This window comes from Melopsittacus undulatus, chromosome 21 (assembly GCF_012275295.1).
Source record: "Melopsittacus undulatus isolate bMelUnd1 chromosome 21, bMelUnd1.mat.Z, whole genome shotgun sequence".
Taxonomy (NCBI): domain Eukaryota; kingdom Metazoa; phylum Chordata; class Aves; order Psittaciformes; family Psittaculidae; genus Melopsittacus; species Melopsittacus undulatus.
In genome coordinates this window covers 792,327-811,589 of record NC_047547.1, presented here as the reverse complement: position 1 = coordinate 811,589, position 19,263 = coordinate 792,327, and the positions used below count along the sequence as shown (strand labels likewise).

At 63.7% G+C, this 19,263-nt stretch overlaps 3 protein-coding genes across 4 annotated transcripts; 2 read left to right on the top strand and 1 right to left on the bottom strand.

The window, feature by feature from the left end:
* Positions 1–1,369: 1,369 nt before the first annotated feature.
* SP7 (Sp7 transcription factor) lies at positions 1,370–6,462 on the top strand. 2 transcript variants are annotated; one of them, XM_034071643.1, is made up of 2 exons: positions 1,370–1,499; positions 5,082–6,462. In XM_034071643.1, the coding sequence occupies exon 2, from the start codon at positions 5,183–5,185 to the stop codon at positions 6,197–6,199; it is 1,017 nt and encodes a 338-aa protein (XP_033927534.1). In that variant the 5' UTR covers positions 1,370–1,499; positions 5,082–5,182; the 3' UTR covers positions 6,200–6,462. The 2 variants fall into 2 exon arrangements, with proteins under 2 accessions (XP_033927534.1, XP_033927535.1); XM_034071644.1 differs by lacking the exon at positions 1,370–1,499 and adding an exon at positions 3,565–3,665.
* A 2,683-nt stretch (positions 6,463–9,145) lies between these two features.
* Positions 9,146–15,311, top strand: AAAS (aladin WD repeat nucleoporin). The gene is made up of 16 exons (XM_034071640.1): positions 9,146–9,297; positions 10,043–10,170; positions 10,707–10,762; positions 11,018–11,109; positions 11,284–11,330; positions 12,193–12,291; positions 12,619–12,762; positions 12,833–12,953; positions 13,236–13,360; positions 13,533–13,593; positions 13,676–13,766; positions 13,850–13,943; positions 14,022–14,089; positions 14,577–14,658; positions 14,923–15,007; positions 15,124–15,311. The coding sequence occupies exons 1-16, from the start codon at positions 9,181–9,183 to the stop codon at positions 15,250–15,252; spliced, it is 1,539 nt and encodes a 512-aa protein (XP_033927531.1). The 5' UTR covers positions 9,146–9,180; the 3' UTR covers positions 15,253–15,311.
* Positions 15,312–15,901: 590 nt separating this feature from the next.
* On the bottom strand, positions 15,902–19,124 carry MYG1 (MYG1 exonuclease). The gene is made up of 7 exons (XM_034071642.1): positions 18,930–19,124; positions 18,096–18,208; positions 17,765–17,924; positions 17,423–17,572; positions 17,220–17,342; positions 16,291–16,472; positions 15,902–16,223 (listed from the first exon to the last, which is right to left on the bottom strand). The coding sequence occupies exons 1-7, from the start codon at positions 19,089–19,091 to the stop codon at positions 16,013–16,015; spliced, it is 1,101 nt and encodes a 366-aa protein (XP_033927533.1). The 5' UTR covers positions 19,092–19,124; the 3' UTR covers positions 15,902–16,012.
* Positions 19,125–19,263: the final 139 nt, after the last annotated feature.

Sequence of the window (19,263 nt, the reverse complement as noted above, 5' to 3'; positions counted from 1 at the left end):
GCATCCCCAGCCCCATCCCTGCTCTATCCCACTCCATCCACAGCTCCTATCCCCAGCCCTGGTACCTCCAGCTCCATCCCTGGTACCTCCAGCTCCATCCCTGGTCCCCTCCAGTCCCCATGCCTGTTCCCATCCACATCTCATCCCTAGCCCTTCTCCCATCCATATCCCATCCCCATTCCTGCTCCCCTTCACTTCCCATCCCTGTCCCTGCTCCCATCCTCATCCCATCCCTGTCCCTGGCCTCCTCTTGTCCCCATCCCTGCTTCATTCCCATCCCTTCCTCAAGTCCTCATTCTTGCTCCCATTCACATCCCATCTCCATCCCGTCTCTGCTCCATCTCCATCCTGTTCCCATCCCTGTTCCCTGTCTATCCTGTCCCTGTGTCCCCCCCATCCCAGACCCTCAGCCCCACGGACACTGTTTTGGGGTGGGTTTGCCCCATCTCCCCCCACAGACGCGGGGTCACGAGTCCCAGGTCCCCCTTGTTCCTTTCCCCCTCCCTGTCCAGCTCTTCCCTGTTCTGCCTCTTCCCTTCCCTCTTTCCCAGCACTTTTCTCATCCATTCCTTTCCCTTTCCCTTTCCCTTTCTCCCCTCCCTTTCCTCTCTCTTCCCCCTTTCCTCCCCAGCCTCTTCTCCCTTCTTTTCCTTTTCCCCTTTCCCTTCCTCTACCCTCTTCCCTTCCCTTTCCTTCTCCACCCTTCCCTTTCCCCTTCCCACTCCACTCTTCCCACCCCATCCCAGTCCCTGTATCTCAGCTTCCACCTCCCTCCCTTAGCTTCAGCCTCCCACTATTTCTTTTCCTTTCCTTTCCTTTCCTTTCCTTTCCTTTCCTTTCCTTTCCTTTCCTTTCCTTTCCTTTCCTTTCCTTTCCTTTCCTTTCCTTTCCTTTCCTTTCCTTTCCTTTCCTTTCCTTTCCTTTCCTTTCCTTTCCTTTCCTTTCCTTCCCTTTCCCTTTTCTTTCCTTTCCTTCCCTTTCCTTCTCTTTCTTTCCCTTTCATTTCCTTCCCTTTCCCTTTTCCTTTCCCTTCCCTTCCCTTCCCTTCCCTTCCCTTCCCTTCCCTTCCCTTCCCTTCCCTTCCCTTCCCTTCCCTTCCCTTCCCTTCCCTTCCCTTCCCCTCCTTTCCCTGTTTTCCTTTCTTTTCCTTCTTCCCCCCCGATTTCCATCCCTTTCCCCTCCTTCCCTTTCCCCTCCATCCCTTTCCCCTCCATCCCTTTCCTTCCCATCCCTCCTTCCCCTTTTCCCTCCCAGTTTCTCTCCCTCTTCCAACTCCTTCTTCCTCTTTTCCAGCCTCTTCCCCTTCCCCCCCCGGTCTCCCCCCCCCCCCCCCCCCCGTCGAGGGGCGGTTCGGGGCCGGGCTCCCGTCGCCGGTCCCGGCCCGGCCCAGCCCCGCGGCAGCGCAGAGCGGGGCAGGGGCAGCGGCAGCGGAGCCGCCTCCTGCGAGCGACCCCCGGACCCCGGGACCCGAACCCGGCAGCGCCGAGCGCCGGAGAGCGGTAGGGAAAGGCACGGGGAGAGGGGATGGGATCCTCCGGGATACGGGACAGGGATGGGACAGGATCCTCTGGGAGACGGGACACCCCCGGCACAGGATCCTTTGGGATACGGGACAGGATCCTTTGGGATATGGGACAGGATCCTTTGGGAGACGGGACAGGGATCCGGGATATGAGACAGGATCCTCTGGGATATGGGACAGGATCCTTTGGGATATGGGACAAGATTCTTTGGGATACGGGACAGGGATCCGGCATATGGGACAGGATCCTTTGGGATATGGGACAAGATTCTTTGGGATACGGGACAGGTATCCAGCATATGGGATAGGATCCTTTGGGATATGGGACACCCCCGGCACAGGGATCCCAGCACAAGATCCTTCGGGATGAGGGACCCGGCAGGATGGGGGACCTGTGGGATAAGGGACCCGCTCCAGGACAGGGGAGATCCCGGGTCTGGGAAACTCCAGGATGGGGACCCCATCTGGGACAGGGACCCTGGGATAGGGGAGACCAACGGGAAAGGGAACCCGTTGGGATGAGGGGAGCCCCCAGAGCCGGGATGGAGACTGAACCCCCCCCCCCCATCCCTGGGATACGGGACCCTGCAGGATGGGGAATCCCTCCAGGATGGGGGATCCCCACCGGGACAGGGAAAGGAGAAGGAGCCCCCGAGGCCAGGAGGAGTCCCCTGGGATAACGGGATCCCTGCGGGAAGGGGGGACCCCCCCCCCCCCCCCCTCCATGGCCTGGATTGGATCCAAGGGGTATTTCCAGCTGTGGCTGTTCCCATCCTGGCACCATCGCACCCAGCCGGGGGCACCCCAGGGTGCGGGCAGTGCACGGGGCTGGGGTGCCCCAGGGCATGGGGATGGGGACGCATTGGACCCCAGCACCATTGCACCCCAAAGCTGGGGATGAGGATGCATTGGTCCCCAGCACCATTGAGCCCCATAGCCGGGGATGGGGACGCATCAGACCCCAGCACCATTGAGCCCCAGAGCTGGGGATGGGGACGCATCAGACCCCAGCACCATTGAGCCCCAGAGCTGGGGATGGGGACGCATCAGACCCCAGCACCATTGAGCCCCAGAGCATGGGGATGGGGACGCATTGGACCCCAGCACCATTGCACCCCAAAGCTGGGGATGAGGATGCATCGGTCCCCAGCACCATTGAGCCCCAGGGCATGGGGATGGGGACACACTGATCCCCAGCACCTTTGAGCCCCAAAGCCGGGAATGGGGACGCATCCGTCCCCAGCACCATTGCACCCCAAACCCGGGGACGGGAACACATCGGACCCCAGCACCATTGCACCCCAGAGCTGGGGATGGGGACGCATCGGTCCCCAGCACCATTGCACCCCAAAGCCGGGGATGGGGACGCATCGGTCCCCAGCACCATTGCACCCCAAAGCCGGGGATGGGGACGCATCGGACCCCAGCACCATTGCACCCCAAAGCTGGGGATGGGGACGCATCGGACCCCAGCACCATTGAGCCCTAGAGCCGGGGATAGGGGCGCCTCCATCCCCAGAGTCTGGCACCCGCTGGGGCCATGGAGATGGGGCCACGTCCACCCCTGGCACGGGGCCACCCTGGGACACTGGGATGGCTCCAGAGGCCACTGCGGTCCCTTGGAGCCGTGGGGACCAGGAGGCAGGGCCCTGGCATCCCCCATCCCCTGATCCCTGCCCCTGTGCGGTCCCTGGACCCCCCCAACCCCACAGGACCTGGACCAGGGGGGGGATGGGGATGTGGGACCCCAAAGTGCTCCCCACCGTGTGAACAGGGGGAGCCAGGGCTCGGTTTTGGGGTGACCCTGGGGACATCGGCCATGGGGGACACTGAGGAAGGGGGACACCCGTGGGGGTCGGGGTTGGGGTGCACTGGGGAGAGGGACCAGGCACTGGGGATGTGGATGGGGTTTGGGGACCTGGGGTTGGGGTCAAGGTTTAGGGAGCTGGGATTGGGGATGAGGGATGGGGTTTAGGGACCAGGACTGGGTTTAGGGAGCTGGGGTTGGGGTCTGGTGACAAGAGCCTGGGAACTTAGGGGTTCAGGAACTGGAGATCACGGATTGGGGATTGGGGACCTGAAACTGGGGACCAAGACCCAGGAATTGGGGTTTGGGAAGAAGACACCAAGGACTGGGGATTGGGTGAGCCCCATTGCAGGTCCCATCCCCATTCTCACCCCTATCCCCATCCTCCTCCCCATCCCCATCCCCATCCCCATCCCATCCCCATCCCAATCCCTATCCCCATCCCTATCCCACCCCATCCCATCCCCACCACACACACAGAGGACCCAAGCAGGGCTCCTGCTCCTGTGCCCATCAGAGGCCACCGGGAGCCACCGTCGGTGCCCCCTTGGCCCCGGCGCGCGCCCGCAGCTCCCGGCATTCCCGGCCTCGGGCACAACCGGCGCTGATTTATGGCCCTTGGACCCTATTTTAAGCTCGGCTCAGCTCCACGCTCGCCCTGGTTTTAATTAGGAGCTGGGGCGGCAGCGCCACAGGCCTGGCCCTTGTTATCCTTGGAAAACCGGGAGCGCGCTGCGGCCGCGGCCGAGCCCGGCGCAAAAATAGGAGCAGAAACCACAGCAAAAAGGGAACGGGGGGGGGGAAAACAGCGAAAAAAACCCGGAAAAGCCACAAAACGGGAGCGGGGGGAGGGAAACGTCAGAGCGAGGGGAGAACTTGGGAATGGGGATGCCGGGGGGGGCCGGGCTCGGCGGCAGCTGAAAGCCATGAAGGGCATTAAAGGAGAGGAAGTGGCCTGGGGAGGGGGAGGCCGCAGCCTAATTCCATTAAAAGGCCATAAAAGCGACGGGAGCCGGGATTGGGAGCAGGGATTGGGAGCGGGGGGGGCGGTGGGGAGGGGGCTCTGCCATGGCACAGCCCTGCTATGAGCCCCTGGAGAAGCCACAGCCGGGGGGGAGATGGTCCCATGGAGGGGAAACTGAGGCACGGGGGAGCTGGGATGGGGGGGGGGCTGCCTGGGGAGGGTGCCCATTGCTCATGGGGATTGGTACCCCAATATTGAGTGCCCCATGGGCTTCCTGCCCCAATATTGGGTGCCTATTGTCCTGAGTTTCCCACGGGCCTGGGTGCCCCAATATTGGGTGTCCCGTTGCCCTGGGGGTGCCCTATGGGCCTTGGTACCCCAATACTGGGTGTCCCGTTGCACCAGTTACCCCATTATAGTAATTACCACATTTCACTGGGTGCCCCATTGCTGTAGCACCCCATTGCACTGATGGGTGCCACACTGCTGTAGCACCCCGTTACAGTGATGGGTGCCCCACTGCAGTGATGGGCTCCCATTACCCTGACGGGTGCCCCATTGTCCTCTTGGGTTCCCCCTTGCCCTGATGGGTGCCCCATTGCCCTAATGGGTCCCTATCACCCTGATGGGTGCCCCATTGCCCTGACGAGTTCCCCCTTGCCCTGATGGGTGCCCCATTGCCGTAATGGGTCCCCATCACCCTGATGGCTGCCCCATCGCCCTGATGGGTGCTCCATGGCACCGGCCGCCCCCCCCACCCCCTAACTCCCATCTCCCTCTCCCCGCAGGCCACCACCAGGGGCCATGACCGGACACCCCCATTAACGCCGCCCCCCGAACCCCACCGCACATCGGGGGTGCTCCGGCCCCACCGCCGCCTCCTGCAGCCATGGGTGACTCCTTCACCGCCGCCTTCCCCAGCGCTCCGGGGCTGCTCTCGCCCTCCGCCAGCCCCCAAGCATCGCCCGGGCCCTACGGCCCCGACTACGGCCCCTTCGGCCACCCCTTCCCGGCGCCGTCGGGGGCGCAGGAGGTGCTGGGGGCCCCCGTGGTGGTGGCGACCAAGGGGCACCCGTCGGGCGAGTGCCTCCCCCCCGTGTACCCCTCGCTGGAGATGCCGCATCCCTATGGCTCCTGGTACAAGGGCGGCATCGGGGGGGGCCTGCCGGGGGGCTCGGCCCCCGCCGCCCCCTCCTGGTGGGACGTGCACCCCAACGGGGGCTGGTTGGGGGCCCCGACGGGCGCCGAGGGGCTGCAGGGCTCTCTGCAGGCGCAGCCCACGCTGAGCCCCCCGCTGCCCGCTTACGGCTCCGACTTCGGGGCTCTGAACCCCCCCCCTTACAGCGGTGCCCCCACGGCCGCCCCCGTCCCCCCCCAGGTCCCGACCCCAAAACCGGGCTCGGGGGAGCCCCCGAAGGGTCCCCGCGGGGCCGGGTCCTTACCGGGGCGCCCCGCCTGCGATTGCCCCAATTGCCAGGAGCTGGAGCGCTTGGGGGGGGGTCCGGCCCCGGGGGGGGGGCCCCGTCGGAAGCCGGTTCACAGCTGCCACATCCCCGGCTGCGGCAAGGTCTATGGCAAAGCCTCGCACCTCAAGGCTCACCTGCGCTGGCACACGGGCGAGCGCCCGTTCGTCTGCAATTGGCTCTTCTGCGGCAAGCGCTTCACCCGCTCGGATGAGCTGGAGCGACACGTCCGGACCCACACCCGAGAGAAGAAGTTCACCTGCCCCCTATGTGCCAAGCGCTTCACCCGCTCCGACCACCTCAGCAAGCACCAGCGGACCCACGCCGAGCCCGCAGCCCCCAAAGCCGGCCCCGAGCGGCCAACGTCCCCCCCGAGCCGAGCCCCGGGCTCCCCCGTTAAGGAGAACGGGAGCCCCGAGCCTGGGAGCCTGCTGGAGATCTGAGGATGCACTCGCTCCCCATCATCATCATCCCCGTCGGGGGGGGTTATTATGGGGCGCTGCCCCCCTCTGATACCGCCCCCTCCCCATCATCATCATCATCCCCGTCGGGGGGGGGTTATTATGGGGCGCTGCCCCCCTCTGACACCCCCCCCATCATCATCATCATCCCCGTCGGGGGTGGTTATTATGGGGTGCTGCCCCCCTTCTGATACCCCCCACCCCCCCCGCATCTCTTCATTAGCGACTATAATTTATGTGTTAAATTATGGGGGGGGGCTCACTTTGACACCCCCCCCTCCCCCCCCAAACCCTCTCCCCTCCCCCCCCCCGCACAGAGCTCAGGGACAGGGTTGGCCTGGGTCATTAGGCGCTAATGTAATGTAATGTGTGTGCCCCCACCTTTTTAAGCTGCCCCCCCCCCAGCAATAAAGGGATCGCTGAGACCTCAGAGCGGCTCCGTCTCGGGGGGGATCTGACTCCCCCCCCCCCCCCCGAGTTCGGGCTCCGAGGGAAACTGAGGCACGGGGGGGGGGGGGAAGGGACACGGGACCCCCCCCCCCAGTGTGCGGGTGCTGGGGCAGGAGTGGGGTTGGGGACAGTCTGGGTCTGTGCCCCCCCCTTGTGGCCCCACATCCCCCCATGGCCCCAGGGCCCTTTCTCCTGTCTCTCCCCATTCCCAGGATCCCAAAACCCACATCCCAGTGCCCCCATGTCCCCACATCCCGGTGTCCCCATGTCCCCACATCCCAGTGTCCCCGTGACCCCACATCCTGGTGTCCCCATGACCCCATATCCTGGTGTCCCCATATCCTGGTGTCCCCATGTCCCCACAACCCGGTGTCCCCGTGACCCCATATCCCGGTGTCCCCATATCCCCACATCCACCTGTGTCCCTATGTCCCCATGACCCCACAGCCCCCACCCCCGTGTTCCCAGGCCCAGTGGGACAGTTTTGGGGTCCCCCCCTCACGGCAGCACACGCGTGTGCCCCAGCCCCATACACCTGCCCTGGCCAGTGACAGCCGTGCAGGGGAGCACAACACAGTGTGCATAGGAACATGTGTGTGCACATAGGAACATATATGTGCATAGGAACATGTATGTGCATAGGAACATGTATGTGCACATAGGATCATGTATGTGCATAGGAACATGTGTGTGCATAGGAACATGTGTGTGCACATAGGAACATGTATGTGCATAGGAACATGTGTGTGCACATAGGAACATGTGTGTGCATAGGAACATGTGTGTGCACATAGGAACATGTATGTGCATAGGAACATGTGTGTGCACATAGGAACATGTATGTGCATAGGAACATGTATGTGCATAGGAACATGTGTGTGCATATAGGAACATGTATGTGCATAGGAACATGTATGTGCATAGGATCACACATGTGCACATAGGATCACACATGTCCAACGCGTGCACAGTTCCTGCCCCTCCCGCACTGACCCCATCCCCGCTGTCCCCCCCCCCCGTGCCCGGTGGTGAACCCCCCCCCTCATCCATGTGGCACCGGAGCCGCTGGAGCCGTGGCCAGGACGGCTCCATGGGATGGGGGCTGCCGGTGCCAGCAGCCATAACCCCCCCCCAAACCCACGGCTTTGCCTTTTTTGTGGTGTTTTCACCCCAAAGCTGAGCTCGCCCTGGGTGGGCCGATGCCAACGCCAAGGTCCCGGAGCCAAACCCCAGCTCCGTGGCCACCGAGGGCTCGACCGCCCGGAGCCTCCCAAACCACGGCCCCCCCCCCCCCGGCTCGTTCCGTAACGGGTGTGGAATGCGGCCCCCCCCCCCCCCCCCCCCCCCCCCCCGGGTTCATTTAATATCCTGGAGCCATGGAAATAACTCCTGCGGCCGCGAAGGAAAACACCGGGATAAAGGGAATAACGGGGGGGGGGAAGGGGGGGGGGGCTGGGAATGGGGCACCCGTGGGTATGGGGGGGGCACGGACACACGTGGGTATGGGGGGGCACGGACACACGTGGGTATGGGGGGGGCAGGGACACACGTGGGTATGGGGGGGGCACGGACACACGTGGGTATGGGGGGGGCAGGGACACACGTGGGTATGGGGGGGGGCACGGACACACGTGGGTATGGGGGGGCACGGACACACGTGGGTATGGGGGGGCACGGACACACGTGGGTATGGGGGGGCATGGGGAGCTGTGGGACCCCCGCACCAGTGGGTGTGGGTACACGGGGTCCCAGACACCCGTGGTGTGATGGGGTGTGATGTGTATGTATGTACATGTGTGTGTGTGTCTACGTGTATCTATGTGTATCTATGTATGTGTATGTATATGTGTATGTATGTGTGTGTATGTATGTCTAAATATGTATGTGTATGTATATATGTATGTGTATGTATGTATGTCTAAATATGTGTGTATGTATGTATGTGTATGTATGTATGTGTGTACGTGTATGTATGTAGGTATGTGTGTGTATGTCTATGCATGTGTATATCTGTATTTATGTGTATGTATGTGTGTGTATGTATGTACGTATATGTATGCATGTTTATGTACGTGTATGTATGTCTATGTATGTGTATGTATGTGCATGTATGTCTATGTGTATGTATGTATGTGTATATATGTGTATGTATGTCTATGTGTGTGTGTGTGCGTATGTATGTCTATGTATGTGGATGTATGTGGATGTATGTCTATGTGTATGTGTATGTATGCCTAGGTAAGTGTGTATGTGTATGTATGTAGGTATATATATGTACGTCTATGTATGTGTATATCTGTATCTACATGTATGTATGTGTATGTATGTATATGTATATATGTTTATGTACATGTATGTATGTGTATGTATGTGTATGTATGTCTATGTCTGTGTCAGTGTCGGAGCCCACCCCCCTCGCTCCCCCCCCGCCCGCCAGGGGTCGCTCTGTCTCCGGTCTCTGTGTCCCTCAGGCTCCGGTTCCGGTTCCGGTTCCGGTGCGGTCCCGCCGCGGGATGTGCTCCCTGGCGCTGTTCCCGCCGCCCCCCCCCCCGGGGGACGTCACCGAGTACGAGAGCAACAACGGGCTCGTGAGCGCGAGCCAGAGGGGGGGGCGGGGCCGGAGCGCACACGTGAGCGACGGGAACGGGAACGGGATAGAGGGAACGGGATAGAGGGAACGGGAACGGGATAGAGGGATAGAGGGAACGGGAACGGGAACGGGATGGGAGCGGGATGGGAACGGGAGGGGAACGGGATGGAACGGGGATGGGAACCGGGATAGAGCCGGGATGGGAACGGGATGGGAACGGGAACGGGAACCGGGATAGAGGGAACGGGATAGAGGGAACGGGAACGGGATGGGAACGGGAACCGGGATAGAGGGAACGGGAACGGGATGGGAACGGGATAGAGGGAACGGGATAGAGGGAACGGGATGGGAACGGGATAGAACCGGGATGGGAACGGGAACGGGATGGGAACGGGATAGAGGGATAGAGGGAACGGGAACGAGATGGGAACGGGAACGGGAACGGGATGGGAGCGGGATGGGAACGGGATGGGAACGGGATGGAACGGGGATGGGAACCGGGATAGAGCCGGGATGGGAACGGGATGGGAACGGGAACGGGATAGAGGGAACGGGATGGGAACCGGGATGGGAACCGGGATGGGAACCAGGATGGGAACGGGGATGGGAACGGGATAGAGCCGGGATGGGAACGGGATAGAACCGGGATGGAATAGGGATGGAACCGGGATGGGAACGGAATAGACCTGGGATGGGGCCGGGATGGAACCGGGATGGGACCGGACGCGGTCGGGGGTGGAGCCCTGTCCGTTCCGCTCCGGTCCCGACCCCATCCGGCCCCGCAGCTCCCGGCCCTGCCTGTCCTCAGCCTGCCCCGGGATGCACTCAAGGCCCCAGCACGGCCGGAGCTCAGCACCCGGCCAGCGTTCATCCACCTGCGGGAGCCCACATGGAAGCGGTGCCTGAGTGCATGGTGAGGGGGGGATGGAGCCGGGATGAGGGATGCAGGGATGAGGGATGCAGGGATGATGGAGCCAGGATGAGGGAGCCGGGATGAAGGAACCGGGATGAGGGATCCAGGATGAGGGATGCAGGGATGAAGGAACCAGGATGAGGGATGTGGGATGGGGGATGCAGGGATGAGGGATCCAGGATGAGAGATGCAGGGATGATGGAGCCAGGATGATGGAGCCAGGATGAGGGAGCCGGGATGAAGGAACCAGGATGAGGGAGCAGGGATGAAGGAGCCGGGATGAGGGATGCAGGGATGGGACAATGGGAATGGCTTGAACCTGCCCGAGATGGGCTCTTGGGTACCAGCTCTTCCCTGAGGGTGCTGAGGCTGGCACAGGGTGCATGGAGAAGGTTTGGCTGCCCCATCCCTGGCAGTGCTCAAGGACACAGGGATTGGAGCATCCTGCTCCATGGGAAGGGGTCCCTGGGTTCAGGGCTGGGGGGCTCGGGGCCGGTTCTGTGCCCCAGCAGGGGCTGATGGAGCTCTTGGTGCAGGAGGGAGCTGGGGCTCTGTGGCGTCCTGAGGGAGCTCAGCAGCGCCGAGGAGCAGGGTGAGTGCCTGGAGCTCCATGGGAGCCCTTGGGTCCCTCATCCCCATCCCTGGGATCCCTTTGGTTCCCTCATCCCCATCCCTGGGATCCCTTTGGTTCCTCATCCCCATCCCTGGGATCCCTTTGGTTCCCTCATCCCCATCCCTGGGATCCCTTTGGTTCCCTCATCCCCATCCCTGGGATCCCTTTGGTTCCCTCATCCCCATCCCTGCTCAGGAGCATCCTGCACTGGTGCTGATGCCCCATCCCCTGCAGGGCTGCACTGGTTGAAGTCAGGCTCCAGCTCGGTGCTGGCTCTGTGCCGCTGGCTCTCCTCCCTGCACGGCTCCTTGTTCCCACACCTCTCCGTGAGTATTCCCATGCTCGGGAATGGGGGTGAGGGATGGGGGGTGGGGGGCACGGGGTCAGCCGGGTGCTGTGGGATGGATGGGGATGGGAGCAGGTTTGGGTGCTCTGGGGTCCCCCCTGCTCCCCAGAGGGGGTGCTGAGCTCCGTGCTCAGCATTGGCCCTGTCCCTGCAGCTCACCAGTGAGGACATGATCGCTGCCTTCTCCCAGGCTGTGGACTGGTGAGTGCTGAGCTCCAGGGCTGGGGGATACGGATGGGACCCCCCCATTGGGGCTGCTCAGCCTCCCCTCACACAGCCCCATTGCCCAGCATCAGGGCTGGAAACCCATCCCCATCCCCATCCCTATCCCCATCCCTATCCCCATCCCCATCCCCATCCCCATCCCCATCCCCATCCCTATCCCCATCCCCATCCCCATCCCCATCCCTATCCCCATCCCTATCCCCATCCCCATCCCTATCCCCATCCCCATCCCCATCCCCATCCCCATCCCCATCCCTATCCCCATCCCCATCCCTATCCCCATCCCTATCCCCATCCCTATCCCCATCCCCATCCCCATCCCCATCCCCATCCCCATCCCTATCCCCATCCCTATCCCCATCCCTATCCCCATCCCTATCCCCATCCCCATCCCTATCCCCATCCCCATCCCCATCCCTATCCCCATCCCTATCCCCATCCCTATCCCCATCCCCATCCCCATCCCTATCCCCATCCCCATCCCCATCCCTATCCCCATCCCCATCCCCATCCCCATCCCTATCCCCATCCCTATCCCCATCCCCATCCCTATCCCCATCCCTATCTCTATCCCCATCCCCATCCCCATCCCTATCCCTATCCCCATCCCCATCCCTATCCCCATCCCCATCCCCATCCCCATCCCTATCCCTATCCCCATCCCCATCCCTATCCCCATCCCCATCCCCATCCTGGGATGTGTTCGTACCATTCGGCACCAAAAAGGAGCTTTTATTCCCCTGCTGCCCCTGGAGCCACCTCCATTCCATGGGGCTCTGGCCCTGCCCCATTGCCAGGAGCCCATCACCGCGGCGCTGAGCCTGGTGCCCCCCCCCAGGGCCGGCTGCAGCATCCGAGCCTTCGCCTGGCACCCCCACACCAGTAAGTTCGCTGTGGCTCTGCTGGACGACTCCATCCGTGTCTACAACTCCAGCAGGTGAGACTGGGATGCTCCCGGTGCCTCCATCCCCACCTCCCATCCACATCCATCGTGTTCTGACCCGCCCAGTGCTCCTGTTCCCATCCCATTCCCAGTTCCCTCACCCCACATGGGCTGAGCCCTCCTCCGGAGCAGACCCCATCACCGCTGCCCCATCCCCTGCCTGCTCCTGGCCAACCAGAGCCATGGTCCAGCACAGGAGCCTCCATCCCTTGATGTGCACCAGGGCCGCATACCCCCATTCCCATTGATGCTGTAGGACCCCCCCCAACCCAACCCCATGCTCAGGCCTGGGGGGGCTCAGCCTCACTCCTGCCTCACCAGTGCCACCATCCCCTCGCTGAAGCATCGCCTGCAGCGCAACGTGGCTGCCCTGGCCTGGAAGCCTCTCTGTGCCTCCATCCTCGCCGTCGCCTGCCATAGCTGTGTCCTGCTCTGGCACCTGGATCCCACCTCGCTCTCCACCAGGTGGGGACGGCCCCTCCGTGCCCCCCCCATGGCACCGGTGCTGGCGGCTGAGCCCTTCCCTGCCCCATAGGCCCTCATCCGGATGCGCTCAGGTGCTGGCTTACCCTGGGCACGGCCCCGTTACCAGCCTGGCATGGGCACCCAGTGGGGACCTCCTGCTCTCTGCCTCACCGGTGGACACGGCCATGCTGGTGAGTGTGGGGCTGGGATGCTGCACTGGGATACTGGGATTGGGAGCACGGCACTGGGGGACCCTGTGAACCTCAGCTCCAGAGCCTGCAGGGAGCCTGGAGAGGGGCTTGGGATGAGGGATGCAGGGATGAGACAATGGGAATGGCTTCAACCTGCCTGAGCTCTTGGGTACCAGCTCTGCTGTGTGAGGATGCTGAGGCTGGCACAGGGTGCCCGGAGCAGCTGGGGCTGCCCCATCCCGGCTCCATCATCCCCATCCTCCTCCTCCTCACCCCCTGCAGGTGTGGGACGTGTCCACTGAGAGCTGTGTGCAGCTGCAGTGGTTTGGGGGTGGGGGGGTCACCTTCTTGGCCTGGTCTCCCGATGGCAGCAAGGTGCTGGCAGCCACCCCCTCAGCCGTGTTCAGGTGAGCTCCTGCCCTTGGCATCGCTTCCAGCTGCTCCATACCCCGGCTCTGTGTCCATCCCACTCCCATTCCCACTGCAGCTGATGGGGGGATCGGATCCATCCTCCTGGCGCACTGGGATGGGGGCAGATCTTTGGGATTGCCCCATTCACATCCATCCCCTGCCCTGCAGAGTGTGGGAGGCACAGATGTGGACGTGTGAGCGCTGGCCCACGATCACCGGGCGCTGCCAGGTACCGGGACACGATCCCCCCTTGCTCCCTGCCCCATTGCCAGCCCCACAGCGGGTGCTGACATGGGCTCCGTGCCCCACAGACCGGGTGCTGGAGCCCCGACGGCAGCCGCCTGCTCTTCACCGTGCTGGGGGAGGCTGTTATCTACTCCCTGTCCTTCTCCGAGTACCGAGGTGAGGCCATGGGGGGCTCCAACACCCCCCCCCCCCATTGTTGTCAATGGGGGGCCTGGAGCTGAGTGGGGTTTGTGCCTTAGGGGAGATGCAGGGGCAAGTGGGAGGCTCCAAGACAGCTTCCATTGTGGCAGACCTGTCCGAGACCACCTTTGAGACGCTCTATGGGGAGGAGAGGTGGGTCCAGCCCCACTGATGCCCCGGGGGGGGGGGTCTGTGCCCCACATCACCCCCAGCACTGGGTTCTCACTGCAGGGTGGGAGGAGACGTTCACTCCATGGTGTGGGACCCCACTGGTGAGCGCCTCGCAGCCATCATCCGAGGTGAGGAGCTGGGATCCCATGGGCAGGGTGGGCTCAGGGCACATCCCTCTGGGATGTATCCCAGTTCCAGCCCCACACGGGGTCTCCCTGTTCCCGTTGTTGCCCCAATGGGCCCCGTGGCCACCGGGATAATGGAGCCATTCAGAGACAAAGCAGCACCGGGATGTGGGGCTGGGGCTGCTGCTGCCTCGGGCACCCAAAGCTGGGGCCAGGCTCGGTTTAAAGGTGGGGGGTGCCCCATAGCTGCCACCCTGTTCCCTATGCACATCCAGGCAGGTCCTGCAGGGATCCTGGTGCGGACGCTGGGATTGGATGGGAAACAACCTCTGCATTGGAGGGAGGGGAGCACACAGGCTCTGGGGGGGGGGGGGTCCCCAAAGGGGTCCCGACCCCTTCCTGCCCAGAGCTTGGAGCTGGGGTTCAGTCACTGGGGGGTCCTTGGGAGCCCCATTCCCAGCTCCCATGGAGACCCCTCCATCCATCACAGGCAGCCCCGATGCTCCCGGCAGCCAGACCATCATCGCCCTGTTCCGCACCCGCAACAGTCCCGTCTTCGAGCTCCTGCCCTGGTGAGTGCTGGGGGGGCCCAGAGCAGCTGGGGCTGCCCCATCCCATTGAGCCCAGGCTGGACATGGGCTCGGAGCATCCTGCTCCAGTGCATGGGGTCCCTGGGGCTGGACTGGGGCTTTCAGGTCCCTTCCTGCTCCTTCACCCCACATCCACTTGTGTTTTGGCCACCTCACCCCCATTGCTCCACATCCCAACCCTCCCCACCTGCCCATAACCCCCCCTATGCCCCCCATGGCCGTGCTCTGAGCCCCTCTCCCCCACAGCGGGTTCCTGCGGGGTGAACGTGGTGCTGACCCCCAGCTCCTTGCCTTCCATCCCTGCTTCCCGAATGGAGCCCTCCTGACTGTGGTGAGTGACCCAGGGGCCCCATTGGGCTCTTCCCATGGGTGAGGGATGTGGGGGGGGGGGATGCTCCATGCTGGGATGCATCCCCTGTATCCTGGTCTCATCCTGTGCCCCCACAGTGCTGGTCCACAGGCACCATCAGCCACATCCCCCTGTTCTTCGTCAGCGCCCGTGGCCCCTGCGCCAGCCCCAGTCCTGCCCTGAGCAGCACCAGTGTACGGGAGCAGCCGCTGTTCTCCGAGCTCTGATGGGATGGATCCATGGGCACCTCCTCAGGGATGCGATTAAAGCCAGGCCTAACCCATCACCCTGAGCTGTGCTCTTCATCCCTGAGCTGTGCTCTTCCTCCCCGAGCCGTCCTCTTCCTCCCCGTGGGGTGATGGGTTCAGGCTGGAACAGGGGGAGCTCCGGTTGGATTTAAGGAAGCTCTTCCCTGTGAAGGTGCTGGGACACTGGGATGGGTTGGATGGAGGAGGTTTGGATGCTCCATCCCATAAGGCCAGGTTGGACACAGGGATTGGAGCATCCTGCTCCAGGGGAAGGGGTCCCTGCTGAACCCCAAACCCAGCCCATGTGGGGCAGCAGCTGGGCTGGACCAGCCCTGCAAAGGTTGGGGGGAGCAGATGGACCCCCCCTGGGCCCAGCAGAGATGGGGGGGGCAGCAATGGGGGGGGCAGCGGCACCCCACGGAGCCGTGGGGCAGCCCCAGCAGCAGCACCGGCCCCATGGCCCCAGGGATGGAGCTGGAGCGAGGGGGGAGATGCGTTCCCCCCCCCATCTGTTGCTTGGGGGGGGGGGAGGTGGTGATGCCAGCATCCCAGTGACCCCCCCATTGCACTGGGCCCAGACTGGGCCATACTGGTGTTGGGGAGCAGCAGACACAGGAATGGGGCACACTTCAGGTCCAAAGTCTCTTGTTTGGGGCTCACACCATCCCACACCGGGATAAGGGGCAGTGACCCCCCCAGCACCATAACAACGATCCCATTCCATGCATTGATCCCTGGATCAAAGGGTCCCTTTGGCAGTGCCGGTGCCCGGGGGGGTCTCCTCCGCCCCACACTGCTCCAGTGTCCTTCGGGCCATCTCCAGGGCCCCCTCCCGGGTGCAGTTGCCACCGATGAAGCCGGTAGCGTGCACGAATACACAGCCGGGAATGCCGGAGAGCTGGGATAAGGCCTGATCCCGGAGCCCGCACCAGGGCTCAGGCAGGGGCAGCCTGGAGGGGGGCAGAGGGTCAGAGCCCATTCCCAAGGACAGGAATGGGGTCCAGGGAAGGGACTCACCGGCTCTGGAAGGAGTGTGGCCCCGTGGGCACACTCTGCACCCGCCACTGCCCGGCCTGGTCCCGGTACAGCACCAGCAGCAGCGCCCGAGGCAGCGCCAGCTCCTGCTCCAGCCGGAAGATGTGGTCCTGCCATGGGCACCAGCCCTGAGCCAGCTCCAGCACCTGCCCACTGCTGTGCACCTGCACCGGGGGATGCTGAGCCTGGGTCTGGTGTCATAGACACCTCACACTGAGCCTGGCTCTGGTGTCACACACACCTCACACTGAGCCTGGCTCTGGTGTCACACACACCTCACACTGAGCCTGGCTCAGGTGTCACACACACCTCACACTGAGCCTGGCTCTGGTAACACACACACCTCACACTGAGCCTGGCTCTGGTGCCACACACACCTCACACTGAGCCTGGCTCTGGTGCCACACACACCTCACACTGAGCCTGGCTCTATGGGGTGTGTGAGCCAGGGGGATGCATTGGGGTGCATGGGAGTAAGGGGAGGTGATGGGGGCACAGAGAGGGGGCATGGGGGGGATCCGATGTGTGGCTGGGAGGGGGTGCATAGGGGATGGGGGGGCATGGATGTGTGGAAGGATAGAGGGGTGCAGGGTCATATGTAAGGATCTAGGGGTCCTGGAGGTGTGCAGGTCTGTAAGGATACAGGGGTGCAGGGCTGTGTGTAAGGATATAGGGGTGCAGGAAGGGTGCAGGGCCATGTATAGGGACATGGGTTGTAGGGATGTGCAGGGCCATGTGTAAGCATAGAGGGGTGCATGATCATGTGTAAGGATACAGGGGTGCTGGAGGGGTGCAGCGCCATGTATAGGGTCATGGGGTCCAGGAGCCACCTTGGGCCATGCATGGACATCCATCCCAAGGGAACCTGCCCCCCCCCTTGCTCCCCCCATCCTCTGCCCCCCCATGAGCACCTCAAAGCGCCGCTGGATGCTCTCCTGCACCAGTGCCCTCGCCGGCAGCCAGCTCCGGTGGCAATGCTCCAGCCGCTCCAGGAACTCACTGCGCACCAGCTCCATAGCCCGCTGGAACCCAGCCTATGGGGGGGGGATAACACATGGGGGGGGGGCTCAGGCAAGGGGGGGGGGTGGCTCCATGCTCCCCCCATGATCCCAACCTCGGTGTCCTGGTTGGGGTCATTCCAGCGTGGATTGAGGCGCCCGACGCGGGCGCTGAGGGTGCTGGTTATGGCATAGCGGGGCTCCCCCTCTGCCTGCGCGATGCCGTTGTCGATGGCGTCGATCTCCTCCACGAAGCTCTCGTACAGCTGGGGACAAAGGGGTGCTATGGGGTGTTATGGGGTGCTATGGGGTGTTATGGGGTGCTATGGGGTGTTATGGGGTGTTATGGGGTGCTATGGGGTGCTATGGGGTGTTATGGGGTGTTATGGGGTGCTATGGGGTGTTATGGGGTCCGTCCATGGGGGGAGCTGGGTCAGACCCCCCCAGAGCATCCATACCTGGTCATAGAGCGCAGCCACCACAGGGCCATCCTCCGGCTGCCCCAGCAGCTCCGCCAGGATCTGGGAGCCGAAGTGGCAGTAAATGAGCCCAGCGCTGCTGAGCTTGGTGCTCCAGGGCTTGTCCGGCCGCAGGCTCCGCATGGAATGTGTGAAGGATCTGGGATGGAGAGGACCTTAAAGCCCCTTTGGCTCCAATCCGGCTCCAGGGACCCCTCTGCTGGAGCAGGGATGCTCCAAGCGCCTGCATCCCTGAGCACTGCCAGGGATGGAGCATCCCATGCAGCTCCTCGCCCCATGGACCCCGCTATGGGGCCGGGGGGGGTCTCACCTCTGGTGGTGGTCGTAGCGGTGCCGCTCGGGGTCGTACTCCCCCCCCACGTCCACCACGACCTCGCACTGGGCTAGGCGCTGTGGGTCCCGGGTGCGAACAACCTCAGCGTCCTATGGGGGGGAACGTTGGGGAGCCCATGGGGGGGTCAGAGCAACCGGGAGCCCGCAGGGACAACGGGGAACTTAAGGGGGACCCCAATGGGAGCCCTAAGGGTGCCCGAGCACCCTGATAGGGACCAGAGGCCACGGAGAGGGGCTGGGGACCCCAAAGGGACCCTCAGGTACAAACAGGCCCCACACGGGGCACGGAGGGGCCGAAGGGTGGCCCTAGGGTGGGCTCAGGGCCCCAGACTGGGGCTGGGGGCCCCGAGGGTGCCCCCCAGTACAACCGGACACCCGCAGCAGTGCCCGGTCAGTTCCCAGCGGTACCGGACACCCCCGGTACAACCGGACACCCCAGCGGTACCGGACACCCCCGGTACAACCGGACACCCGCAGCAGTGCCCGGCCCGGTCAGTTCCCAGCGGTACCGGACACCCCCGGTACAACCGGACACCCCTGGTACAACCGGACACCCGAAGCAATGCTCGGGCCCGGTCAGTCCCCAGCGGTACCGGCCACCCCCGGTACAACCGGACACCCCAGCGGTACCGGACACCCCCGGTACAACCGGACACCCGCAGCAGTGCTCGGCCCCGGTCGCTCCCCAGCGGTACCGGACACCCCCGGTACAACCGGACACCCGCAGCAGTGCCCGGTCAGTCCCCAGCGGTACCGGACACCCCCGGTACAACCGGACACCCCAGCGGTACCGGACACCCCGGGTCCGTACCCGGAAGCGCGGCAGCAGCCGCAGCAGCGCACACGCCAGGGCCTCATCGCAGTGGAAGCTGCCGTCGTGGGTCCCGATGCGCGGAGCGGACCCGGGTCCGATACCGGCTCCGGTACCGGCGGCGGCCATGAGGCGAGCGGCGCGGCGCATCACACTGCGCATGCGCCATCCCTCCGCACCCCTGTGTATGCCCGGCCCGACACACGCCCCTGCGTCATCACGCATGCGCCAATGGCCCCGCCCAGGTGGAAGCGCGCGTAAGGGCTGCGTGGACGGGGGCGGAGCCAAGGGTGGAGCCAATGGGCGCCTATTCCCGGAGGCCACGCCCCCGCCG

Coding starts and splice junctions, on each gene's coding strand:
- AAAS (XM_034071640.1), top strand. CDS start 9,181: ATGTGCTCCCTGGCGCTGTTCCCGCCGCCCCCCCCCCCGGGGGACGTC. Junction 11,331..12,192: donor TTCTCCCAGGCTGTGGACTG/GTGAGTGCTGAG, acceptor GCCCCCCCCCAG/GGCCGGCTGCAGCATCCGAG. Junction 13,361..13,532: donor ACCCCCTCAGCCGTGTTCAG/GTGAGCTCCTGC, acceptor CCTGCCCTGCAG/AGTGTGGGAGGCACAGATGT.
- MYG1 (XM_034071642.1), bottom strand. CDS start 19,091: ATGCGCAGTGTGATGCGCCGCGCCGCTCGCCTCATGGCCGCCGCCGGT. Junction 18,209..18,929: donor GGCTGCTGCCGCGCTTCCGG/GTACGGACCCGG, acceptor TCCCCCCCATAG/GACGCTGAGGTTGTTCGCAC. Junction 16,224..16,290: donor CCACACTCCTTCCAGAGCCG/GTGAGTCCCTTC, acceptor GCCCCCCTCCAG/GCTGCCCCTGCCTGAGCCCT.
- SP7 (XM_034071643.1), top strand. CDS start 5,183: ATGGGTGACTCCTTCACCGCCGCCTTCCCCAGCGCTCCGGGGCTGCTC.